At 43.7% G+C, this 20,408-nt stretch overlaps 1 protein-coding gene across 1 annotated transcript in view; it reads left to right on the forward strand.

The window, feature by feature from the left end:
* Nucleotides 1-20,408, forward strand: part of LOC145393552 (furin-like protease 2) — a 758,736-nt gene that overhangs the window by 629,706 nt on the left and 108,622 nt on the right. The window contains exons 9-20 of the mRNA XM_080267702.1: nucleotides 2,113-2,125; nucleotides 3,745-3,802; nucleotides 4,198-4,368; nucleotides 6,076-6,291; nucleotides 6,685-6,930; nucleotides 7,169-7,431; nucleotides 8,222-8,460; nucleotides 8,632-8,972; nucleotides 10,690-10,774; nucleotides 11,802-11,960; nucleotides 17,485-17,671; nucleotides 17,981-18,193. Coding sequence (XP_080123828.1) covers nucleotides 2,113-2,125; nucleotides 3,745-3,802; nucleotides 4,198-4,368; nucleotides 6,076-6,291; nucleotides 6,685-6,930; nucleotides 7,169-7,431; nucleotides 8,222-8,460; nucleotides 8,632-8,972; nucleotides 10,690-10,774; nucleotides 11,802-11,960; nucleotides 17,485-17,671; nucleotides 17,981-18,193 — 2,191 coding nt within the window. The remainder of the gene's footprint in view (nucleotides 1-2,112; nucleotides 2,126-3,744; nucleotides 3,803-4,197; nucleotides 4,369-6,075; nucleotides 6,292-6,684; nucleotides 6,931-7,168; nucleotides 7,432-8,221; nucleotides 8,461-8,631; nucleotides 8,973-10,689; nucleotides 10,775-11,801; nucleotides 11,961-17,484; nucleotides 17,672-17,980; nucleotides 18,194-20,408) is intronic.

The raw sequence follows: 20,408 nt of genomic DNA on the forward strand, positions 1-20,408 counted from the left end.
TCTTAGCTTGTTTGAGGGCCCTGCCCTCGATACTCTCCACAGAATTCGTGGAGACAATCTCACGTATGAAATGATGAAGGCCGCAGTCATCAAAGCGTACGGTCTCACAGTTGACAATGCCAAGAGTCAGTTTATGAGGGTGCGTTTACAAGAAAAAGAGACTGCCATTCAGTTTCTTGATCGGCTTACTGCTTACTTAGATGAGTGGATGGAGAAAGATGAAACTCCTTCCACACGTGAGGGGATAATTGACCTTATGCTGCTCATGCAGCTAGAAAAGTCGTGGCCAGCTGAGCTTATGGCTCAGCTTAAGGTCTGCCAGGGAAAGGATGCCAGCCAAATGGTGGAGAAGGCCGATGCATTCTTCACTGCATATGGGTATCAAACTCGTAAGCAGCACACCTGGAACAGGAAAGCTGACAAATCTGGGAAACCGTCTCAGACTGAACCCCAGCAACAAGGCCATTCTCAGAATAATGGCCAAGGTCCAAACAAACTGCAGAAGAAGGACCAGGGGCAAAATATGCAGCAACCTGTCTGGTAGAGGTACAAGTACCCTAACCAGCAGCAGTATCAGCCACACAATCAAAGATCGGGACAAACCTTTTCAGCACCAGCCCCAGTGTATCGGAGGCAGGAGGCGAACGCAGCCTTCATTCCTCAGCAGCAGCACGGTGGTGTCGTCCCTAGCAGTACGGGTACTTCCCCACAGTTCACTAGTCCCCCAGTGACAGTGAACACTGCCGCAGGAGGTCAACGCTCCATCTCCCCAGACAGTGAGTATGACTCCTCACGTATCTAGTTCTCAGGGCACCATATTTGCTGCATCATTTATTCAGCAGCCTCATCAGTGGCTGGCTGCTTCCTCCACAGGCCCTCCCACAGGTGACAGTGCCTTGTTCAGCCAGGGTTTGTGGGAGACATTCCTGTGAAGGTCCTGAGAGACAGTGGTTCCTCAGGTTGCTCTGTCAGGTAGAGTCTAGTTTGGCCTGAGGAGTACACAGGTCAACAGATCCAAGCTCCATTTTACACTGGTACGACACTAGCATTTGTCATGCCAGAACCTTTGTTTGACCTTATCATAGGCAATATTCCTGGTGCCAAGTATAGTTGCACCATAGATGACGCTACTCAGACTTCGGCTACAGTAACATGAGCCATGGCCGAGGCTCCGGACTGTGTCACCCCTGTGACTATTGCATCGCCGCAAGATCTGATTCGTAGCCAAAGTGTTGTCCAAGAACAACACTTTGACCCGACACTTGCTGCTGTGCGGAAGAAGCAAAAAGGTACATAGAGTGATTAAGTATTCATGGGGAGGTCAAGCCAAGTTCCTTCATAGACAAGGACAGCTCTACCGTGAGCCATGAACACCCCAGGGCGAGGTTCGACTGCAGTTTGTCGTTCCCGCAAAGTACCGCCAAGCAGTGTTAGAATGGGGTCACTGTTCAGCCCCAGGAGGTCACATGAGCAAATGGAAAACGCAGGGTTGTATCCGTGCTGACTTTTTCTGGCCAGGGATGGGACGAGAAATAGATAGCTTTGTACGTTCCTGCAATGTGTGTCAATGTACCACTAATCAGGGACATGTCCTTCCTGCACCTTTTGAATCCACACCCATAATCTCAGAGTCAGTTGAGAGACAGGACAGTGGTGAAGTGGGTGCAGACCTGACGTCTCGCCCGTTGGCCCCACGGGACACTTCATGTCCAGGGCCTGTACATACATGTATACCGTAGGTTAAGAGGGAAGTTCGAGAACCCTGTAGAGACAATGCGAGGCTGTGTTTGAATTACGTTGTGGAACGTCTCGAGCTGTGGGCCTCTCTGAGGATTCCCAGAGAATGCACATTATCCACATGAGTGTTCACACCCACGGTGGGTGTTAAAATGTGATCTGCCCAAGATTGCGTAGGGATTCTCAGCTTGCCAGTGTTAATTGTAAGTGTAGAGTAGGGTTTAACCAGTGAACTGGGTCCTAGCGAATTGCAGTGTTTGATGTCCTGCACAGGCGCCCAGTCTTTTCGCTCAGTTTGACCATGTTTCCTGGTTTATAATAATGTAGGTTTGTCGCACTGACACTTTTGATGCTCCACCTTGATTGCTTTTGCAGGTGCAGCTGGCGGGTACAGCATTGTCTTGCAGATCAGCTGATCATCTCTGTCACATGCTGCCGCCTCTTCTCTTCTGCCTCATCGTCATTATTTGCTATTAATTTGTATTATATAATTTTACACAGGCACAGTTACACCACAACTGTCACACCTACACCATGTATTACATACATCACGCTTCATAACAATTAGTTGTTAATGTAAATGTATCGAACTTTTCGCTCAGTTTGACCTGAGTACAGGGTTTTTCACCGTCGTCTCGGAGTTTTTTCCTCAAGCTTGCTTCTATTAACGTAAATACAAGGTTTTTACGCTCATGGGTGACTGTGATTTTCTCCTGTAGCAGGGTAATACACACACCACAGTGTGAATCTTGTGTGACTGACTTAGGATTTATATATATGTATATCGAAAATTTTTTCTCTGAAGAAAAAAATTTTGATTTTGATGGGGTGTAATGTCACGAATTCGCGCAAGCATATTTATAAATTCGTGACATTTTTCATCAGTGGGAAAACCACAAATTCTGGTGTAGTTCCCACTGCATATCGCTCAGTTCAACCGTCCTCACGTTCACTCAGTTGGGGCGATTTTCAGAACATTTTTCACTGTTTCATAAGTGATCATTCTTGTGCGCGATATTAGCTCCTTCACTGAGTGATTTATTGCGGGCGTGTATCACTCACTTTCTTTCCGTTGACCGTTGAAGCAAACACGGCCAGCCCCAGCCCTTGCCTCATAGTTTGAATTTAGTCAGGCTTTGATCGTCGCAAGAGCAGGTTCGCTGTGCCCAGAGTGGAGCAGCGCCGCCGTTGTACAGCAAGATCCTGAAATCTCCACCTAGATGGTGAATCGGCGAAGAGGTTTAGCGTATCGTAGTGTCCGTTCTACACCGGCACCCAGTTCCTTCCGCTTGCCCCCTCTACTGACCAGTATTTCTTTTCGTTTTCCTAGGTTTAAGTGTTAGCGTTTGAGCGAGTGAGTGTTTTCTCCTTGTTATTTTGAATTCATTTTGAGACTCATGTAACGTAAATTTATTTCATTGTAATTAATAAATTTATAGTTCTTTTCTTTGAGCTTGATGTAATTAAAATCGTGTTTTATTTCTCCACATTAAGCTTATTTTAGTTGCCGCTCCTAGATTGCACAAATGCTTTGCATTATTCATAACTGGTACTTGGACCAGTACTTTTCTGTTAACCTTAAATCCGTTGTGCCAGCCAGGAGTTAATGCACCGGCAAGAACCTGTTTATCATTAATAGCATTAGTTATAGATTGTCAGGGGTGGAGTCACTTTCTCTAGAGGCTAACAGTACTTACAAACAGCACGCATGAGTAATTAGTCTCTGCTGTGTACTGTTGAGAAAGTCTATAAATTCTCATCCTTAGAGAATCAGCGAAGTAAGCTGGCATAACTTAAAACTTACTGCTTGATTTCACAAGTCAGTTCTTCGTCACCATTTTTAAGCAACATATAATTATTATATTAATTCTAAATTCACATCCCCCCGTGACAGTTGGCTAGTCTTTTTGTTTTTAGGAATTGGGGAGATAAACCGACTGAGGTGTCATTCGACGAGTCAGGTTTGTGCATCATGGGCAGGTGCATTACTGTGGCGTGTCTGTGCAGGACGTGGTGTAGGCTCTCCTCTGTCAGTTACTTCGGCAAGAGCTCCCTCGACAGCTCAGTAACGAAGTCTTCCATGGTCTCGGCAACACCTGTCACTTGATGGTGGAGAATGTGACAGTTGTAGATTGTTATAGCCAAGAGATGAAAAAAAACATTCTCTTGTACTACCTCATCATCTTCCGTTTACCACCTCATCGGCTTCTGTGCACAGTCCACTGATGTATTGACAGCATCAGATTTGTCCACCAGGCTCGTGTTGATGTTATAGTCCATGATGGCCCCGGGTTTCATGACAAAGTCCTGTGTCTTCCTGTCATGATGCTTGGACTGTTGCATCATAGGACAGTGGATGGTTGTAAGGATGTTTACATCACATATGTCTGTCCATGACACAAGCAGAACATTGTTGGCTTCATAGGCGAGTACACTACCATTTTCCTGTCGTGTTGGCAGGGATGGCATGCAGGCACGAGACCTCTTGACAGTCCCACATATGCCAGTCTCATGATGGTGGAGCCAGGATGCCAAGGAGGGACTAGTGTACCACTTGTCAAGGTACGAAGTGTGGCCCTGGTCAGTGTACCTCTCCATCATGGTCAGGACAACTGCACCGGAAATGCCCAGGTGATGATCACCATTGATTCTTGTGGCACTACCCACATACATGATCAGGTCTTGGATATATCCACTTGCACAAGTCACACAACACCAACAGCTTGATCCTGAACCGATGACGTTTTGAAGGAATATACTGTACTGACAGAACCTGACGTTACCTTGCCACACAGCCAGACTTTCATCAGTAACCAGTTTCTAGGGTGGGCTTGTTAATGCATATTGCTGTAAGTGTGTGTGTGCGCACACACTTGTTACGTTGCGAGTGGTGACTCCATCGGAAGAGGCTTGCGGTATGCAGGTGGAACCTGCTTAGTAGGAGGTGTGAGGCCAGTGAGTGTGGTTGTTTCGCATTCCAATACTGGTATTAGAGCGTAGTTCAAGCATAATGGCGGAGTGCTCAACTAAGTGGCCTCTAAAACTTGAAAATGATCCTGCCTATGAGAGTTGGAAGAAGGACATCGACATTTGGTGCGAACTGACAGACTTACCAAAAAAGAAGCTAGCTCTAGCCATTCACCTTTCATTGACAGGAAGAGTGAAGGTGGCGTCTTCGGAAATTGACGCTGCTGATTTGAAACAAGGTAAGGATGTTCAGGCCTTGTTGAACAAACTAGACGGTTTATTTATCGTGGACAAAGGATGTCGGCAATTTGCAGCTTTTCATGAGCTGTACAATTTCAGAAGAGTCGGTGATATGAACATCCATAAGTTCATGGCAGAATTTGAGCATGTTTATTTCAAATTTACAAAGCAGGACATGCAACTGCTGAATTCTGTGATGGCTTTTATACTTCTGGCTTCATCCAAACTTTCAGACAGTGAGCAACAACTAGTGATGTCCGTGATAACTTAGGTAACTTTTGAAAATATGAAATCTGCCCTGAATCGTATTTTTGCTGGGGAAGTTTGCAGGCAGAATGATGCATTGGTGTCTGCCAGTGAGGTGAAGAATGAATCAGGTTTTTGGAGTGACAAAGTTGGGATGAGGAAACATTTTACGTTAGAGGTACTCGACGAGGAAGGAGACTGTTTCGGGGTGGTGCAGTACGTGATTGTGGTCGTGGTGATGGCCGTTCAACTGTGTCTGCTAGAATTTCCTAATGCTCATCCACCGGCAGGAGGCAGAATCTGCTCGGGCCTGACGGAAAGGTATCAAGGTGTTTAGTATGTGATTCTCAGTTTCATTGGGCACGTAACTGTCTGGATGCATACGAAAATAAAGGCGGTTGGAAAGAAAATTCTGAAACAGTGTACCTGTCATTATTTATGGGCTATGTGGAGGATACCGCTAGTAGAGGTAAATTACAGACGCTAGTAGAAGAATCTAAGGGATGTGCTGTTCTAGACACAGGGTGTTCTCCAACTGTGTGTGGAGTTGAATGGATCAATTGCTATTTAAGTGAGCTCAGTGATTACGAATGTGAAACTATAATAGAAGAAAAGTCATCTTCAACGTTTACTTTCGCTGATGGCGTCACAGTTTCTTCCCTCAAATGTGTTACTCTGCTGTGCTACATTTGAAATATATGTGCATTCATTGTGACTGATGTGATGAGCTGCAATATTCCCTTGCTGCTGAGCAAACGTTCCATGAAAAAAGCAAAAATGCTGATTAATTTTTAAAGTGACCAGGTCAGAATTTGTGGAACTATCATTACAGTAATTTGAAGTCCTCATCTTCAGGCCATTACTTCTCTGTGACTACGCCGAGAGGTTTGTGAAACGATTGCGCTGGCTTCTCTTGGGGGTGATGTAGACAAAATGGCTTCAAAGCATCACAGGCAGTTTGGACACCCAAAGTCGGCTAAACTAATCAAACTTATTACAGATGCCGGAATTAGAAGTTCAGAACTGGAGCAGGCTGTCAAGGCTATATCAGATGCATGTACAGTCTGTTGTAAATACAAGAGAGCCAAGCCCCGATCTGTAGTCAGTTTGCCCATGGCATCTAAGTTTATTGAAGCCATAGCTATGGATTTGAAAGCTTGGGGAAGGCGTTATTTCTTAGTCCTTGTTGATTTGGCGACCAAGTACAGTATTGCACTGCGATAGTAATCGCAGACAAATGTGCGACCACCATTATCAAAGGAGTATTTCTGTGCAGGACGTGGTGTAGGCCTCTCCTCTGTCAATTACTTCAGCAAGAGCTCCCTCAACAGCTCAGTAACGAAGTCTTCCATGGTCTCGGCAACACCTGTCACTGGATTGTTCTGTTTGGTGTACCGGGAAAAATTCATACAGATATTGGTTGTGAATTTAACAATGCTGAAATGCGAGCATTGAGAGAGGCCTTTAATATCGAGATCATGACGATGTCTGCAGAGAGTCCATAGAGCAGCGGAGTATGTGAGCGTCAGAATGGTCATTGGTGACATTGTTAGGAAGATAATGGCTGATAGCCAGTGTGACTTGGATGTGGCCATGGCTTGGGCTGTATCAGCAAGAAATGCTGTCACCAACCATGCAGGTTTTTCTCCTAACCAGCTTGTTTTTGGTCAAAACCCTGGCCTGCCTAATGTGTATGCAAATGATCCTCCAGCCTTGGAACCTATATTGCTATCAAAAATTGTGAGGGACAATTTGAACGCTCTTCATTTAGCAAGACGAGTTTATAAAGACTGAATCGGGGGAACGTTTGGCTAGGGCTTTGCAGCACAACATACTTTTGAGTGATTTAAACGACATCTAAAATGGTGTTGAAGTCTTTTACAAAAGAAATGACAGTCATGAATGGCATGGCCCTGGAATTGTAATGGGCAAAGATGGAAAACGAATTCTGGTGAGACACGGCGGTGTCTACGTGCAGGTGCACGTGTGTTGTCAAGCACGTGCTCCAGAACAAAATACTACAGTTGGGGATGGTGTCACTGGTGATGAGAAGTACAATGTAGTCCAGGAGAAGCCTAGTGACGATTCTTCGCAAGTGTTGAATGACTATCCACCAGATGACGAATCGGAAAATGATGCAATTTTGGATGATCAGCCTCCCTCAGTTTCTTTTCCGGTTACTGAGCCTCCCAAGGTTTCTGTTGGTCGACGTATAAAAGGAATACATTCAGAGAATGGAGAGTTGGTGACTGGAAGGATTGTGAGTTGGACGGGTAAAGCCACTGGAAAGTACAAACACTGCTACAATTTGAAGAGGGACTCTGATGGCAATACTGATTGGGTGGATCTGCAAAATGATTTTTTGCACATAGGAAGTAGTTGATGATGATGCAGAAATGCTTGTTCTTTTTAACTCTGAGGACGTATTATGCACCAAGGAAAACAAAATTACAAACCGGCAGAATAATGACGTGTATGAGGAAGTAGATGATGTTGAGCAAGATGCCAAAATGGTTCGATGGGTTGTGACGGAAAAAATGAAAAACGGAAAGCCAATTGTTAAAGCCCATTTAGTCGCCAGAGGATTTGAGGAAGACACAGTGGATCTCTGAAAAGACTCTCCTACATGCTCAAAAGAGGCTGTGCATTTGGCACTCGCTTTTGCCTTCACCAACCAATGGGATTGCCACGCTATGGACATGAAAGCTGCCTATCTGCAAGGTAACAACATTTAGCGAGTTGCTTATTTACGTCCTCCGCCTGAATATGCAAACGGTAAGCTGTGGAGACTAAAGAAAACGGTTTATGGCCTTTGTGATGCTGCTAGGCATTGGTATCTGCGCGTAAAAGATCAGTTGTTGAGTCTCGGAGCTAAAGTGTCATCACTTGATTCAGCGCTGTTCTCCTGGAGCATTAGTGGCAAAGTCGAAGGCATTGTATGCATTTATGTTGATGATTTCCTTTGGGCTGGTACACATGAGTTTGAGCAGCAAGTGATAAACCGTTTGAGCCAAACATTCCCCATCGGCAGTTCGGAATCAAAAGCTTTCAAATACATTGGTCTAAATGTCGTCGCCAACATTGATGACAGCATAACGCTTGACCAGTTCCAGTACGTTTCATCTTTGAAACCAGTCACACTGAGCAGACATCGTGCAACAGTGAAATCAGGAGACCTGTCCAAGTCTGAGAAAAAGGAGTACCGAGCGTTAATTGGACAACTCAATTGGATTGCCACACACACTCGACCAGATATTGCTTTTGATGTGTGTGAGTTGGTAAGACTAGCAACTGAGCTACCGTAGCGGATTTGCTTAGGCACAACAAGGTGATCGCAAGGGTGAAGACTGACAACATGAAGCTATACATTCCAAGAATGAGACCTCTCGATGAATGTTATATAGAGTGTTTTTCGGATGCCTCTTTTTTCCAACCTTGTAGGCAGAGGGTCTCAGGGAGGTTTTGTGATCTTCCTACGAGATGCTAGCTTGGCGAGATGTCCCATATTCAGACAAACTAGAAAGATCAGGCGGGTTGTCAAATCTACTTTATCTGCTGAAGCATTGATGCTGCATGAATATGCTGAGACTGCTGTTTATCTCACCAACATATTGCGTGAGGTCTTTGGATGTGGAAATTTCAAGATCAAGTGTTTCATCAATAACAAGAGTCTGGTGGACGCCCTTTACTCCTGCAGGAGCGTAGAAGACAGGAGATTGCACGTTGATATTGGTGTATTACAAGACATGTTGGAGCGAGGGGAGATTGTTGAAATGTCTTGGGTGGATACATCACAACAACTGGCTAACTGTCTCACCTAGAAAGGTGCCTCGACCGAGCGGCTGCGTGCAGCAGTCAGCCGGGACTAGAAGGATTATAGTACTTCAAGGGACACCACATATTTGTATGTGGTTACAGACTGGGTCTTATTGGTGCTTAAACAGAAGTCTATGTATTGGATACATAGTGTGTTTAGGACGCCAATAATCCATTCAGCTTCGTCCTTGGAATTTTTCGTCAAATTAAGAAGAGAGGACGAGAGTGTTAGTGCATATTGCTGTTAGTGTGTGTGTGTGCGCACACACTTGTTATGTTGCGAGTGGTGACGTCATCAGAAGAGTCTTGCGGTATGCAGGCAGAGCCCGCTTAGTAGGAGGTGTGAGACTGGTGAGTGCGGTTTTTTGCATTCCAATAGGCTGAATGCACCGACAGACTGCCAGTGAAGGTGGTTGTAGATCAGCCTGATCTGTGCAATGGGATCCTTTGCATCTTTGTCGTCTTGAATGGTAATGTGACTCTGTAAACTCTTGAAAAAATGAAGATTCCCCATGGTGGCAGAGAATCTGTTCCTACTCATCAGCTTGCCAATGATGGAGGTCTGAGAGAAGGGGTCATTTGTCCAGTACTTCATAATGGACAGCTTCTTGACCACCCCCCATCAGCAACACTATGGCAAGGAACACATAGATCTCCTTGGGAGACAGGTTCATCCATGACAGTCATATTGAGTGTGGAAAGAAGATTTTTCTGGCCATGATGTAGGTGTTGTACTTATTTGTTTGCTCAACAATTTGCATAACAAACACCAGGCCGAAAAAGTGCAGGAAAAAAATCCAGCTGTGATAGCTCCCTGCTGACTTGGGGGAGTTGGATGCCAGCATGTTCCTCCCCTTGAAAATCATATGCGACTGGCTCGAAATCCTCCCCCCATTCACCTAGGCCCAGTCACATGGTGAGACAGAGGCGGCACAGGCAGGGTCGTTCAAATTTCTTTCCTTTTCAGACATCATACTGCCAGTCTGGGAACAGGAACAGCTTCTGCAGGTACGACTGCATGTGCTACGACCACATGTATGACCACAGGTGGTTTGCACACATGGTGCAGGTGTAGTGCTCCATGCACCTTGCCTCCCACAGTGCGTAGGTCATGAAGGGCGTCTTGGTGGGCGCTGAGGTGGTGAATGTGGTGGTGAGCCTGCTGCCGAGTGTGGTGGTGATCGTGTTGGTGAGGGTGGTGGAGAGGCATACGGTCGCCTCACTGCACGTGATGGGTTTGATTTGTCACCACCACTTTCATCATCTGCATCATCATCATCGTCTCCTGGTGGCAGAAGATGATGCAGTTTTCCATAAAACATGCAAGGTGTTGTCCTTGCGCTCATAGTTTCAGAGTCACATGCGTGGCTGGGCCCTGGTTGTGGTGAGGAGTGGCATGGTGGTGGTGGTGGTGGTGGTGATGGAGGAGCTATGCCACCCTCTTCACCCTCACATGGTCATTTCCTAGTCAGAACAGTTTCATGTTTCCTGCCAGCAGGAAACAGAAACGACATTGGCAATTCCATTTCATCATTATCATTATTGTCACCATCACTGTGCTGAGTGTGAGGGTGAGTGAGTGTGCCACTCAAATGTGTGGGGAGAACTGGCTCCTCGTAGTCCTCGAAATCCTCCTCCCCAGGTTCAAACTCCTCTCCTGAAAATTCTGCATTATCCTTATAGGTACATCCTTGCTCTTGGAGCATTTCCAAGGCCTCATCAGTGGAAATGGAGGCATGGTATGGGTGGCGTGGTCGGACGGAACTCAGTATGTTGTCACTCATGGGATGCTGAAAGCATACTAGCATATATTGTGCATGATTACCACATGGGTGGCAGGGGCGAGTTGCCAGTTACTGATTAACCTGACAAAGCCATCTGAAGGCTTATACCATGAATGTTTCTCGCATAGGAGGCCTGTTTCGTGAAAAAATCCAGAAATTTCCTCGAACGTTTGTTAGCTGTCGTTGGTCCCTCATACACAAAAAATCTGGATGGCTCCCAGCTGTCGTTGGTGTTTAGAGGGTTAATAAAGGTCTTGATAAATTGATGTAATAGCTCTGCAGTACAGTTTGTATTTGTTCTGTATATGCTCAACTCTAAATATTAGATTGTAACAGCTACGGAGTACAGCATGTACTTGTTCTGTGTGTGCTGTACACTTGATTGCTCTGTCCATCCAATAACAAAATCATCATTGTATTTATTGTAATGGAACTGAATCTCATTAGTGTAAATAAAAAAATGGATGCAGTACAGTGTATGTTTGTGCTCACTTACATCAGTTGTACATTACTGCAGCATACCCACTAACAGTAGATGTTTTTCAGTGACTTAGTCAAGGAAAATTTCTTACCTGGGAAAAGGACTGAAATGGGTTGTATAAACTGATAATTTAATGAAATGTATATTAGATCCTATATGATGTAAGCTACATTGTATGTTGATAATAATGATTTTCAGAGAAGCTAAATGATTGGTTATTTTCTAGATACAATCTCAACCTTGCTATTTGAATGCCCTCAAGATGTGTTCTCTGAGAAGTTTGATGGATGCAGTACAGTGTATGTTTGTGCTCACTTACATCAGTTGTACATTACTGCAGCATACCCACTAACAGTAGATGTTTTTCAGTGACTTAGTCAAGGAAAATTTCTTACCTGGGAAAAGGACTGAAATGGGTTGTATAAACTGATAATTTAATGAAATGTATATTAGATCCTATATGATGTAAGCTACATTGTATGTTGATAATAATGATTTTCAGAGAAGCTAAATGATTGGTTATTTTCTAGATACAATCTCAACCTTGCTATTTGAACGCCCTCGAGATGTGTTCTCTGAGAAGTTTGATGACTGGCCGTTCTTGTCTGTACACTTCTGGGGTGAGAAGGCTGCAGGGACTTGGCGCCTGGTAGTTACCAATGCTGGCACACGCCAAGTTCATCAACCTGGTCAGTTCATAGAGGTGTTGGAACATAGATTTTCCACTCTTGGAATGATATTTTGGAAGAATTCTAAGAATAGTACAGTAATACTAGATTTAGAGGAATGACTATTGTAGGTAGTATTAGTAGTTATAGATATGCTTGCATTTTACCATTAATCAGCAGAAGCAGTAGCACTTTGAGTTTTTTCAGTTAAAAGTGTTGGGTGAAATTCAAAGACAAATAAATTTTCAGCTTTCATTTTTAGAAAGACTATATTATTTTGTAAGATAAGCACAGTAAACACACCGAAGAGAATAATAAAAGTATGTCACTTTTTGCTTATACTGTCATCAGTTATTACATCACATGATAGGAATTATATCTAGTCTTAAGTCTGTCTATCTTCCCATTCCCAGATGCATTAATCCTGTAAGAGGTGCCCACAAACAAATCACCTCTATGTCGCCCTGTCCTCCGCCATTTCACTGCCCTCCCCACAGCACACACACCCATCTCTCATATACTTCTCCACCCCATCCCTCCATCTCATCCTCAGCCTCCCCCTCCCTCTCCCCCCCCCTCCACTTCACTCACATACACTTCTCTCAGCATGGCCAAACCACCTCTGTATTTCTCCTAATGCTTTCTGTCATATACACATCCACACCACAATGCTTCTTCATTCCCTCATTTTGTCAGTCAGTCTCTGTAACTCCACATGCTTCTTTCAGGTAACTCAATTCCACTGCCATTGTTCTTAGATTGTGTCCTTCCAACTAGGTCCAAACGTCGTTTCCATTCGTTTGACTTGGTATCACAATATCATCATGCTGTGAGATTGTTTTACCTCCATGCTCACTTCCTTATTTCTTATCATTGCTTTAAAAAAACAGCAACCTTTCTTCCCTGTTGTACCCTTTCAAACCCATCATCCTCCAAACTTCCATCCTTATTCATTGCACTACGCAAGTACTTAAATGCACTCACATTTGCCATTTCCTCACCATCCAACCTCACTGTGCATTCAGTGACTTCATTTCTCTTGAAAACCATAACTTTACCCTGCCCTACATTCACCTTTAGATTCCGTTTCTTCCACACCCCCAAACTTATTCACCAAGCCTTGCAGTTCCCCTTCATCTTCACTTAACAATACAGTATCATCTGCAAACAACAGAACAAAGTGTTTCCAGTCACTGCCGTCTCTCACTGGGGCTGCTCCAACATTCACTGCTCTACCTTGTATCTCTTTTATAACCCCATCCATGTGCTGTACAGATTGAACAGCCATGAAGACATAACGCATCACTGTTTCAGTCCAACTTTCAGATAGAAAAATTCACTCAGTTCACCATCCACACACACTGCAGCCTTAACACCCTCATACATACTCTTCATGGCATTCAACAACTTTCCATTTGCTCCATATATTCATGTCTTCCACATTCCTTGTCTATCCACTCTGTCATATACATTCTCCAAATCCATGAAGGCTGCATGCAACTTCTGTCCCTTCTCTAGAAACATTTCCACTAAAGACCTAAGGATGAATATCTGATCCACACAACCTCTTCCCTTCCTAAAACCTTCCTGTTCTCCATCTAATTCCTCTGTTTATTTTTTTTCCCCCTAATTCTGTCAGTGAGTATCCTACCATATACTTTTCCTATTACACTAAGAAGGCAAATGTTCATATGATTACCACACATTTCTTTTCTCCTACATTTCCATTGTACTGGGGAATAATTATACCTGACTTCCTGTCCCCCAGGACTCTACCTTCCTCCCAGGCCAATCTGCACATCTTCCAGATCCATTATACTACACTCTCTCGCCATTGCTTCATCATTTCACCACATACTCCATCATTTTTGGGGCTTTCCCCGTTTTAATTTTCCTTATTACTTCCACTACTTCCATCCTACTAGTCTTTTCCTCCGTTCTCACTTAAAGTACATCCCCACAGTACACGAGTTCCGAATATGCGATCCCACTTGTACGCGAGGGCCCCCCCCCCCCCCCATTTTTTTTTTTTTTTTTTTTTTTTTTTTTTTGTACATGGTAGGTGGTGGCAACTATCATCCACTCACTTGATGTAGTGCTGCCTACTTCTTCCTTAGCCTTTATCATTCTTTTTCTGTGCCTGCCCTCCTCTCTTCCTATTTCTCCCATCTTTCTTGTCACTACTTAATGCTTTTCTTTCCGTTACAGGTGGCTTTACATTGAGTGACAAGCCAAATGGTTTCCTGTAAGCCAAGAAACCATTTACAACGCTGGGTGGTAACCATATAACCAAAACATACGTGCTCCCTACGTGTCAAGTGGGTTGGTGGAGGGTTAGTGCCCCTCCCTGTAAAACAAATAACTCAAAGTCAAATGGCCACTCCGTACGGGATTATGGCATCTGGCAATAGATAGATAGATAGATAGATAGATTAGTATGTGAATTGAACTCCTTGTAGGCGAGACAGGCAACGAAGAGTGGCCCAAATCTGGGGTTACCCCAAGTATGTGACATTGCCCCCCTAAGAAGTGAAAACAGGTAAAGGTCTATCTATCTATCTATCTATTGCCAGACGCCATAATCCTTTGAGGGGTGGCCATTTGACTTTGAGTTATTGGTTTTACGGGGAGGGGCACTAACCCTCCACAAACCCACTTGTTGACACGTAGGGAGCACATATGGGTTGGTTGTATGGTTACCACCCAGCGTTGTAAATGGTTTCTTGGCTTACAGGAAACCATTTGGCTTGTCACTCAGTGTAAAGCCACTGTAAAGGAAGGAAGAGCAATAAGAAGTGACAGGAAAGATGGGAGATATAGGAAGAGAGGAGGGCAGGCACAGAAAAAGAATGATAAAGGCTAAGGAGGAAGTAGGCAGCACTACATCAAGTGAGTGGATGATGGTCGCCACCACCTACCACCAACGATTTACCTAGTAAAGCCATAATCTTGTAGGTTTACTTTGTCTTAGGTAATATGTCTTAAATAGTTTCCCTGTATAGTACAATACTTAGGTCTGAAAGGCATCTCTAGGGTTGCCCATGAAGGTCGGTGCCGCTTATATGTAATTTTTCCCATAAGTTTATTTATTCACAGTACGCGAATTCCTAGTACGCGACGTCCTCTGCCGCCCATATAGGCACGTACTAGGGGGATGTACTGTACCTTCTTCTCCCAGCCATTCCTGAGCCACTTATACACGCATTACTTTCATTTTCTGTGTTGAACAGTTCCTTAAAGTGTTCTCTCCACCTGCTAACTTTTTCTCCCTTCACTAGTAATCTACCATTTTTATCTTTCACTCCCCTACTAACTTCTTTATTACCCTATCTAACTCTCTTTACCTCCTTCCAAAACATTTTCTTACATTCCATGCACTTTACACTCAGAATTCTTCCAAATTCCAAAACCATTATCTTCGTACCCTCTCATACTAATCTTTTCACTTCTCTCTTCATCTCTGCATATAACGCTCTCTTCTGTCTCTCAGCTTCTTTCATGCATGTGCTTCCCATACACTCACTATATGCTTTCCTCTTTTGTACCATGGCTTGTCTCACCTCTTCATTCCACCATGCTGTTCCTTGCGCCCCCTTTCGTCTTCTCTTCACCCCCACACACCACCTTACATGCTGCACAGATTTCTCTTGTGAATACCTTGCACTCACCTTCCAATTCCCTGATCTGCTCCAAATCATTTTTAACCAATCGCTTCTCCACTTTTTTCTTATATTCTGCCTTTTTTCCACCTTCTTGCAACTTTTCTACCCTCATTGTATGGACTACTTCCTCCTGACCTTCCCTCCTTCAATTCCTCCATTGCACTTGAACCTTGACTTTCCACACCACCAAGTGGTGGTCCAAAAGTTCACACCCCACCCTCTGTATGCTCTTGCATCCATTACATACTTTCTCATTCTCTCATCCACACACACATAATCAGTCATTGCCTTCCATTCATTCAGCCCACCACCCACCCTTCTCATTACTCGTCATGTATACGTGTGGATCATTTTGTACCTAAAGAGGGTATTGGTTATCACTAACCCCCTCCCTGCACAGCTATCCTCTAGAGCTCTGCCATTCTTATCCACATCTGCAGGCATACCTTATTCACCAACTACTCCATCCACCTTCACATTTCCTGTTTTTCCATTTATATCTCCAATCAAAAACACTCTCATTCCCCTCAAATTTTTCCATGCATGCATTCACATTTGCCCAGAATTCTTCTTTCACTCTGCTTGCATCTTGCGTCAGCACATACACACTATTAATCTACATTTTTATCTTTCAGTCCCTTATAACTACTTTATCACCCTGTCTGGCTCTCTTTTCCTCCATCCAGAACATTTTCTTACATTCCCTCCACTTTACACACAAATTTCTTCCAAATTCTTCATCCACTCTCTTCATAGTCCCTCTTACTAATCTTTTCGCCTCTCTCTTCCTCTCTGTAACTCTTTCATCCATCTCTCAACTTCCTCCATGTCCTCTGTTTCCCATCCACTCATTATATGTCTTCTTCTTTTGTGCCACAGCTTGTCTCACCACTTTATTCAACCATGCTGTTCATTGCACCCCCTTTCTTCTCTTCACCCCACACACCACTTCACATGCTGCACAGATTTCTTCTGTGAATATCTTGCACACACCTTCCCCCTCCCCCCTCCCCCATCAGCTCCAAATCATATGAACTCAGTCGCTCCTTGACTTCCCTCTTATATTCTGTCTATTTTCCATCCTCTTGCGGCCATTCTGCCCTCCTTGTATGGACTACTTCGTCTTGTCCTTCTCTCCTTCAATTGATCCATCGCATTTGAAACTCGACTTTCACCACCATCAAGTGATGGTCAGAAAGTCTGTTCCCTCAACTTCTGTACAGTATGCTCTTGCGTCCACCACAAACTCTTTCATTCTCCCATCCACACACACACATAATCAATCATTGCCTTCCATTCACTCAGTTCACCACCCACCCTTCTCATCACGCGCCACATATACCTGCTAATTATTTTGTGCCTAAAGAGGGTATTGGCTATCACCAACCGCCGCCCTGCACAAATGTTCACAAATCACCATACCTTAATTGAGACCATCTCAGTTGCTAGGCTAATCAGAAGAGATTGGTACTCAGACTCCATTTTGGATATAATAATAGGACTGTACCATCTTTGTGGTATAGGGAATGAATGCTATGATAATGTAGTCTCAGGGAGTCATAACATTTACCCAGTCCCAAGCTTCAGCACTTGTAAGGTATTTTCTGAAACCAATTTAATTATGATAGTACTGAAAGGAAAGCAACAGCTGCCTCAGTTCAGCCGGCAGAAGAGATGTTCCACCACATCCACTCATCTCACAGGTGTCATGGTGGCTTTGGGCTTGTGATTATTCTCTCAGATATTTTTACAAACTTGTCATTCATTAAGTGATACCGACTTTCTTTCACGTACAGGAACTAGTATATCTCCATTCAAGAACTAAACCTTGCACCCTGTGCTTGTATCATGTTACGGTACTATGGTACTTTTGATGTGTGCAGGTGTCTTGATCCAGTGGCAACTGATCCTTCATGGGACAAGGGAGCGTCCTGGCCGGCTGAGGACTGAGCCCTCACCTCATTCTGATGGTCGTCAAGGCACCTTCACTCACACTTCTATTCCTACACAACCCATACCCGGCCCTGTATTCCCCTCACGCAGACCTTCTGGTGGCTCCTTTACTGTCAGGTACCATATAATTGTAGCATTATGACTTTACTATGATGTAACATTGTTTATTGTATCCTATACTTTTAATATTTTGCTCTAGGACAGCACTAGAAGTTTGCATAAACTGGGATTTTGCCACTCAGCAATTGAAACAATAAGTATCAGGACATTAGTTTTACCTACTAATCATAGTTTAGTATGTTTGGATGGGCTAAGCATGTATTTATTGACTGTTTTTATTAGGCTAATATGAGTATCACATGAATGATAACTGAAACTTTATTGAGGGAGATCATTGTACATGCACTAATATTGTTTTGTGTCTAGTATCCTTGACCAGATCTTGGCAGGATCAAGTCCAACAGAAACCTATGCTACCCCGGATGGACGAGTAGTGCCACCACCCAACCATATCTCAGCATCTGTACCTGATGAAACTGAGTTTGTAGAGAGTGAAGTTTGTCACAGCCAGTGTCAAGGTGGTTGCTCTGGCCCTGGTCCAGATAAATGCAGGGCCTGTGCTCACTTCAAGCTTGAGGGGTGAGTTATCATGTATTTGTTTGTATTGCATTGCGAGATATAGAGTTTATGTTTGCATTTATATTGTTGACAGTCATATCACTAATGTATTTGCATGTTCTGGAACAGTACCACTAATACTTTTACTTAAATACCAGGAAACCCACAAGTGCAACCATACCTCAGTCTTAACTTGAAGTATTGAGATCCAGAAAAATCATAAAAATGTACTGTACATTTTGTTCTCCTATATGCCATCCTGTTTTGTCACCACTTGAGCTCTTCAGAAAGTTGGTATTTTGCAGAAAGTGGAATTAAGTATGCATATGTTGCAAGTAAAATGGTTTAAGCATACTTTTTATTTGGATACTATATATGAAGTGAGACAACAAAGTTGTCTACCTATGTTGTTATTGATTCTTGTACAGGATTTATCCTGCCATTTGGGTTCCTTGCTTTTAATCCCATCAGTCTTATCTCATATTACTGTATGTACTGTAGTGTATTCTTGCCATTGTCAGATTTTTATGTTCAGCTTATTATTAATTCCAAGTACTACAGGGTTTATTAAGGCTATATCAAACCATTACAGCTCAAAAACTATCTATCTATCTATCTATCTATTGCCAGACGCCTCAATCCCGTTTGGGGTGGCCACAAACAAATCGCCTCCAAGTCACCCTGTCCCCTGCCATTTCACTGCCCTGCTCCCAACTCACACCCCCCTCTCTCATATACCTCTCCACCCCATCCTTCCATCTCATCCTCGGCCTCCCCTTCCCTCTTCCCCCCTCCACCTCACTCACATACACTCTCTTCATCAGTCTTTCACCCTCCATCCTCTCCACATGGCCAAACCACCTCAGTGTGTTCCTCATAACGCTTCCTATCACATCCACATCCACACCACAACGCTTCTTTATATCCTCATTCGTCAGCCTGTCTCTCCATGTGACTCCACAGGCTCCTCTTAAATAACTCATTTCCACTGCTCTCACTCTCCTTCCAACAGCGTCCAAGCTTCACTTCCATACGTTAGAGTTGGTATCACAATACTGTCATGTAGTAACTTTTTCACTTCCAAGCTCACTTCCCTGTTTCTTATCACTGCTTTCAAAGAACCAGCAACCTTTCTTCCCTGCTGTACCCTTTCAAGCACTTCACCCTCCAAACCTCCATCCTTACTCATCACACTACCCAAGTACTTAAACGTACTCGCATTTTCCAATTCGTCACCATCCAACCTCGCTGTACATTCACTGACTTCACCTCTCTCAAAGACCATCACTTTACTCTTCCCTGCATTCACCTTTAGATTCCGTTCCATACACACTCTCCCAAACTCATCCACCAAGCCTTGCAGCTCCCCTTCATCTTCACTCAACAACACAGTATCATCTGCAAACAACAGTACAGGGAGTTTCCAAACATTATCCTCTCTCACCAGGGCCACTCCAACATCCACTACCCTACCTTGTACCTCTTGTATTACCCCATCCATGTACAGATTGAACAACTATGGAGACATGACACATCCCTGTTTCAACCCAACTTTCAAAGAGAAAAATTCACTTAGTTCACCATCTCTTCCATAAAATTAATGAGATTGTGTGGAGGTAGGAAGTATAAAATGAAAATTACTGGTACGTCATCAAAGTCAAGGTGTTAAAGATTGAGTTTGAATAAATGTGTGAATAAATTTGGGTGTTTGCATGAAAATAACTGTGAATAAATTATGCACCTCAAGAGTACGTGAAGTTGATAAATGCAAGAAGTTCGTGAATATTCTGCCTATAAACTCTGTGTACTAAATGCTTTAATGTGCATTGTTTCCCCCATCTCTAGCACTGCTCTCCTGCCCTCAGTTACTGCCAAAATCCTGAATGCTTTTGTACATTATAGTTCTTCCATCTCTAGGTTGTCACTTCTGTACTCGGTTGCTTCCAATAACCTTTACTTTCTTTTATTCAGTTACTGTCATATCAAATTGTATTGTACTTACACACACACACACACACACACACACACACACACACACACACACACACACACGAACAGCCGGAGAGAGCGGACGTCCAAGGCATCGCTCCTAACCTTGAGTAGTTTCAGAAATTTTGTCTGTCCTGTCTCCTAGGGTCTTTCTTTAAATTTAAAATAATGATAGTTAGTAGACTACCAAAAATGTAAAGATTTGTTGGCAATAATATACATGAATGTTTGTGACTTATTCGGTAAC

This window comes from Coenobita brevimanus, chromosome 24 (genome assembly GCF_032717465.1).
Source record: "Coenobita brevimanus isolate Jiangsu-jjx chromosome 24, ASM3271746v2, whole genome shotgun sequence".
In the NCBI taxonomy this organism is placed as follows: domain Eukaryota; kingdom Metazoa; phylum Arthropoda; class Malacostraca; order Decapoda; family Coenobitidae; genus Coenobita; species Coenobita brevimanus.